The sequence below is a fragment of the Teleopsis dalmanni genome, chromosome 1 (assembly GCF_002237135.1).
Source record: "Teleopsis dalmanni isolate 2A chromosome 1, ASM223713v2, whole genome shotgun sequence".
Lineage (NCBI taxonomy): Eukaryota > Metazoa > Arthropoda > Insecta > Diptera > Diopsidae > Teleopsis > Teleopsis dalmanni.
The window spans coordinates 202,001,336-202,008,801 of NC_051846.1; the positions used below are offsets into that span (position 1 = coordinate 202,001,336).

General features: G+C 29.5%; 1 protein-coding gene across 1 annotated transcript in view; it reads right to left on the reverse strand.

Moving 5' to 3' along the window:
• Positions 1-1,141: 1,141 nt before the first annotated feature.
• The window catches only part of LOC119667068, a 16,114-nt gene continuing 9,789 nt past the window's right edge, over positions 1,142-7,466 (reverse strand). Inside the window, exon 10 of the mRNA XM_038076353.1 lies at positions 1,142-1,292. Coding sequence (XP_037932281.1) covers positions 1,142-1,292 — 151 coding nt within the window. The remainder of the gene's footprint in view (positions 1,293-7,466) is intronic.

The following is a 7,466-nucleotide window of genomic DNA, read 5'->3' on the forward strand; positions in this document are numbered from 1 at the left end:
TAAACGCGTTCGTAGTTCATATCAAAGAGATACTCAGATATGGCACTAGGTCAAAAAAAAATATGTTTTTATATATATAGGTATGTGTTAATGTGTATATATGGGAAAAAAATTAAAATATTGTATAGAAAGTTAATTAAAAAAACGTAATAACTTAAGGTGAATGCTTTGAACCCAAAAGTTAAACATACTTCATCTTAATTCTTCCACTGAGTTGCTTTGAAAGGATTTCCTAATTTGCTAAGGAATTCATTTGTGCTAATATTGAAGTTTTCGCTTAGCGAAGCTGCATTTATTATGGTGAATATATTATGTATATAAGTCCATCCGCTACTATGTTCGGCATTATTTATAGTAACAATTTTCCAATTGAATCGTTTTATTTGCGTATAATTTTCAAGTACACCAACAAAAACGGCTCCGTCCCGGAATATTTATAAAATTCCAAACGTAAACACAGACTATAAATCACTGCCAATTATACGAATGCCATAATCACTTAGCACAACAACATGGAGTTCAGTGTTGTTTATACGAGGGAAATTTTTTCCAGAAATAAAAGAAAATCACTGTGAAAATTCTAAAACTAAGCAAAAAGTAACAACAAAAAAACAAAACAGAAATTAAATGATTTTCCTAAGTTCGCAATTTTTAAGGAAATCAAAATTTTGAAAACACAATTTCACCGCGGCACAACTGTGAACTTGACACAATCTCGTACACACACACACACACGCACACTCACGTACGCGCACTGGAAGTCGGAAAATGTTTTGTACGTAGCACCGCTCAGCATGGAACTGTGGACGGACGTTCGCTAGCGTACTGCTACGGACGACGAATGAAACAGATGGATGTTAAACGGCTCTTGGATGGCTGATGTTTGTGTGATTGAAAGTGCCCAATGGTTTGTATAACAACAAATCTGTTTATTTGAGCGTCGGTATCCGTTCGTTCGTTCGCACTGCTCCAAAGCACATGTTGGAGCATGAAAACAGTGAAAGTATCTCAGATACGCCGACAGACTCTCAAGCGATACACGGGCGTACAATAACAAACTAGCGAAGAGTATATTTTTTACTCTGGAAAATACTGTATAAGGCACAAAATTTGTTATTTGTTATTTGTTATATTAGGGATTTTACTGAAAATGAGCACAATTTCCCTGTATTTTGTGGTATTTATTTCTCAATCCATTAACTTCTGGTTTTAGATATTTGTTTTTAGCCGATATAAGCATTTCAATTTGAATGCTAAAATATTTATCTGTGTTAGAGAATTTTTTCTGTGTTCTGTGTAATCAAAATGGTACAATGTAAATAAAAAGTAAATAACTTAAAGACAAATATTATGAGTAATAGAAAAAAAGTATATTTTAAATTACAAAGACTCAATTATACGGTCCTTTCAAGGGTTAAGAGTATCTGCTACTTGCAGTTAATCTCGGAAATGTATAAGCAATTTCAACGGATGTCATAAATTTACTAAAGCATATTTTTTCTTTAGTTTGTTTGAGTATGCAAATAATTAGAATAATAAATTTTTTTTTGAAATTTAGCAAATAGTGAGATATTCACATTAAAAACTAAAACATTTAATTATTTATTCTTCTAAATTGATTGTAGGAAATTATTTTAATTAGTTAATTAGTTAATTCATATCAATGTCAATTTTGGATTTTTCTCGAAATGCTTGAATGTTCTAGCTGTGATTTTCATTTTTCCAAACAATATATTGTAAATTAAGTAAGAAGAACAGGACTACTTTTGAGGGAGTCAATTTTACTGTGTAAATAGAACCTACGATAGTTAAGCTTATGCGCTTCAAGTAACCTTGACAGTTGATCTTAAATTTTCTTAGAAATTTTAAAATATTCTGACTACGGTTCTGACCAGTTTTCCAAACAGTTCATTCTGATTACTACTTTGGTAACATAGTCGAAGACTGTTTAGTTGATTTAATTAAGTTGTATATGACTTCTAAAATAGTTGATACTAATTAGAATATACATTTCTACTACAAGTGATCCTAACTCAACAAAACACATTTAAACTTTTTATGAAAGATCTTATGAATCTATGACAGAAATTTAGTATGCTGTTTCTATCTCAGATCAAACCTATACAGTCAAAAATAATATGACCAATAAAAAATTATATAAAAGTTGGAACTATCGTTGAAGCCAGACTTAGCGTAGTCGTTCAAATGAGAATTTTTGCCATAATTTGACTGACAAATATATGGTATGTATGTGCCATTGAAATATTTGATGGGGAATGTCTAAAGGCGAAAGGTTAGAAGAGTTAAAAAACCATATCTCAGTTAGCTAGCATAATAATACTACTTTTTAAAAGACGTAATGAACTTGCAATAGAAAGTCTTGCAAGTACTACAGATCCTAAAGTACTTTCTTCTATAGTATTGTAGATCTTATAGTTATCTTATATAAACTATATAGACTTTAAAGTTTTTGTGGTATGTTTACTTGTCAGACTGTTTATCATCATCTTTTAGAGCATCAAAAAATTATTTGTGAAGTCTTGGATCATTTTAAAAGATCAAAAAGATCGAGGGAATAATAAAAGTTCCTTAATGTTAATTGTGGTCTAAATAGATCTGAACTCTCATTGTTTTCTTTTTTCTTAATCAGATATAATCCTATTAAGCTCCAAATTTAAAGGAAAAAAATAGAAGAATCTTAATACCTCTAAATTTTGTGGCATTAAGTTTAAAACAAACTTTTTTGTTTTTATTTTTTGAGTGCGAGTATATGGTACATAACCAACAGCGTCATTTGTTTTTTTAGGAACCGAAAAAAGGATTAAAAACTTAAAAACAAAGAAAAGTTGTTCGTGTTAATTTGGAATTACATAATGTACATCATATGCTTTTCAAAAAACCCTTAAGTTAATAAAACCCTATAGATTTGAATGATAAAAACCTATCGGATAAAGCTTGTTTTTTGTAAATAGTGATCTAACATTTAATCGACTTAAGGTAACACAGAAATTTATAGTTTTGGTACTGATTAAATATGCCTATACTAGTTACATATCATTAGGCTGGGAAAAACTTGAAACTTTAGCATTGAAAGTTTATGCATCCTTGGCTATTTGTGGAAAAACTCGATTAATCATCGCTTCTAATTTGATAGGCACGAGTTCTAAGCGTGACATTTGCAGTCCAAACAAATTATATACGAACTATAAACTAATTAAAAAGAAATTCGAATTTTTTCTGAGACCACTAATGATGAGTATTTGGTAAAACTTGAAAAAGCGTTGTATAAACTAACTACAATTTTTGTTGTTGTCTTTTCATTTCTATTCGAACCCTTCTAAATTTAAAAAAGGTTTTTTCGACATAAGACGCGTCACTTTCGACAGAAAAAACTTTTATTATTTATATTTATGTTGGAAAACTAATAAAGACGTCTTTCTAATAAATGAACATATTCTCATATTGCAATTTTTAAAACGACTGATTAAACTTTCTACAATCTGTTAGATTTTAAGTGATAGTACTGGCATATTAAAACATAGAAATGAATACCAAAGGCAGCTGGACATATTTGGGTTAGTCTATTCTTGTTATTTTTTTCTAAGAAGCCAGCTGGACATATTTGGGTTAGTCTATTCTTGTTATTTTTTTTCTAAGAATTGTGCTTTATAGTTTAAGCTAAGAACTGAAAAAGACTAATTATTATCATTTTTTTTTGCTGTGTTTTATAGTTTAAATTAAGAACTCAATCAACTGAAGCTTAAAAATAGATATGCTATGGCTCCATAGGCAGTCTATTTGATAACTGTCGTATTCACCGATATATATTTTTTTGAATGGATTTCTTTTTAATGGATAAAATGGAGCTTTAATTGACCTTCTTTCTAGATAAAAATTTAGTAGTACATAATCCAAGTAACAAGAAATTTATATTCAAAATGAATAGAGAGTTAATAAATTGTGAGAATTCATTTGCATTTTTCCACAAAGACTCCATAATTCCTGAGATACTACTTTGAATATTTAAGAGGATGCAGAATGCAGTTTTTTTATTGAGAAAAGATTTGTTCGACTTATGCTTTCCATATAAATAAATTTTCTATTTAAATAAAAAAAAAATTGATTTTTTATTACAACGTAAATTATTTTTAAAACTGAATAAATTTTACTATTAAAGGAACTTTGAATTGGATGTTAATTGCGTTAATTATCAGATACAATTCCAAGAATTTAAAAATACAACAAAAATAAATATTTGTTTTAATAAGATATGTAAAAAATAATACAATATTGTTTCCAACTGAAGGGACGTGACTGAAATTTAATAAATTCCCAGAAAAAATAATAAATATATATATGCTTTTTATTGTAAGTAATACATTTTTCCTAGAAATTAATTTGCTATTTAATGTAACTTTTTGAAAATCAATTCAAATCATAAAAAAAAATAATTGATTATAAATATAATACTTATAAACTGTGTACAAAATAAGTGACCTTTATATAATATCGAACTATTAAATAACATAACATAATCATAAGAGGTTGAATTTGTCAGGTATAGGTATATACTGCGACAGCATCTCGTATTTATTGTTAATTAAAAATTGTATGTCCTCTGCGAGAAATCTAGCTTTAAATAAGAAAATGTGATATTAGGAAATTGTTTAAATTGAAAAATATTTAAATTTTAATTAAGTGTTTTTTATAGTTGCTCATATAGTTTGTTCCAATGCCGCCAAATATCTATTATCAATGGCCTTTGGAAACAACTCTTGTTTTAATCTTGGAATGTGTCAGGAACCCTGTCAAATTCAAAACATGGACTTCTGAGTCAACACATTAAGCCAACATAGACTTATTCTGAGTTATTTAAATTTTACTTTTGTTAATTGTCATTGTTTATGGACATTCGCACTTGCTGTGCGATTTTTAAAATAAACAAACGCATAAACAACAGTTATATAAATTTTGTTTAACTATCACAAATTCTTAATTTTTGTTTAGTATAAACACTGTTGTTTACCGAAATTATTTCTTAGATACGTTGGATTCCACAAGTCTGTTTTAAGTTGTTCGAGCCTGTGAACAATTACTTTATCACGGTTAATATTAAACACCCCAACTGATTCATAGGTTGCGCTTCGTGAAGAAAATCGGAATTATGAATTATTTGATGTATCAGTTAGACGTTTGATATCAAAACAGAAATTTGTTTTACAACGTCATCCGCGATAAATAATTAAAAATATAATATTATAGATTGCTGGCTACTTGCCACAAGAAGCCAAAGTATATATTTTCGAACTTGATACCAGAGTAACCAAAAAACAGAAGTATTACGTTGATTTCTCATTAATTTATTAATTTGAGTAAATTGATCCACATTGATCGAGGATTATATTCTGATATCAGATCACTTTATGACTTAACCAATAAAAATATTAAGTAAGTTCTCTAAATGAACTTCAGTAAATGTTTAAGTTTAACTGAGTTTAGATTTAAATCGACTAATATTTATTGATTTGTAGGTTTTCAATCAAATATTTAATTTTAAAGGGAAAATATATATAAAAGCACCAAGACTGACACTAAGACTAAACTGAAGAACTTGAGGATTACATCCACATTTTTTGCATGGAAGTTTGAAAGCATTGAGCATAAATAATCAAATAAATAATTTAAACCAATGTTTCCCAATCTTTTACCTTGTTTGTTGGAGGTATGATTCTTTCAAGTCTCTGGAGTCTATGTAGATATTTTAAAAAATATCTGCTACGCATGGCACACAAAACTTGTTCTTTTTCTTTAGTTTCAATTAGGAACTCATGGTATCTATGTAACATAATATCGACAGATACTAAAACTGTTGTACATTTAGCAAAAACATAAATTCATCGAGATAATGGATTTCAGTAGATAAGGAGAGTAATACGACAACCAAATACATAGTGAAACAGGCTCTGAACCGTTTGCTGTGATGTCATCATTTAAATCTATAATAACTAGAAAACAAACAGAAATATTCTTGAACTTAAGTTACCATAAATCTTTAGCACTTGAGAGATTTTTTAATACAACGTTTTAAGTAGACTAAAGAACTTCGATTTGATTTTTGATTACATCGTTGTTTGATGTGACTATAGTTCATGATTAAAAAATATGTGATCCCTATATCTTTTAAATTACATCGTGACTTAGACCACTGCTTTGATTTCAAAAATATAATTCTAATTTAATAAAACTGTCTTTTAATATTAAAGAAATCGGAAATGTGTAGCACTTTGAAGAATTTTTAATATAACCTTATAAATAGACTAAAGAACTGCAATTTTATTTTTTATTACATCGATGCTTGATGTTACTATAGTTCATAATTCAAAAAATATAATTCTTATATCTAATAAATTACATTAAGACTTAGAATACTGCTTTGATTTCAAAAATATAATTCTCATTTAGTAAAAATGTCTTTTAATATAAAAGACATGGAAAATCTGCAGCACTTTAGAAGATCTTCAATATAGCCTTATGAATAGACCAAAGAAATAATTGGTGATCAACTGCGCTTCCCAAAAATAATTGTTTATTTTAATTTTGTATTAAACAATTTTAACATATGATATAAAACTGCATTTTAATTCCGAAAAATTGATTCAGCGTAGTATATTATATTAAGGAAATAAGTAAAGAAAACTACATTGTGACCGAAAGGTTTTCGGAGGTTCTCATTTAAAATTCGCGCGCTGTATATTTTTCGATATTTTAAGTTTATGTAGTTTGGCAGCACTGTCCTAAATTACTATGCCAAAAATGAGCGCGATCTGTCAGACAGTTCGTTTACGGCAGCTGTTTAAACCAGTTCACCTCAGTAGTGCGTTGCGAAAAAAACAATGGAAAAAAATATTGAACAAAGAGTTTGCATCAAATTTTGTGTTTCGAACGAAATTTCGTGTGCAGAATCTTTGCGAATGCTACAAAAGGCTTATGGGGAATCAGTTTTATCGAAAACTCAAGTTTATGAGTGGTACAAAGCCTTTCAGGACGGTCGTACGACCGTCGAAGACATGCCGCGTTCTGGACGACCTTCGACCTCTACCCCCGACGAAAACATTGAAAAGGCAAAGGAAATCGTGTTCCAAAATCCTCATGTGAGTGTTAGAGAGATAGCACGAGAGCTAGGCATCGGTCGTGAGATGGCTCGTTTGATTTTGGTGGAAAATTTGTGTATGCGACGTGTCAACGCCCGGCTTGTTCCGATTCACCTCAATTTGTTCAACATTATCAACGATTTTAAGGCCAAACATTCAATAAATACCATCGAACAGCCACCGTATTCACCTGATCTTGCACCGTGTGACTTTTTCCTGTTTCCCAACCTCAAATTACCACTCAGAGGAACGCGTTTTGAATCCATAGAAGACGTAAAACAGAATTCGCAGAGGGAACTCAAAGCCATACCGGAA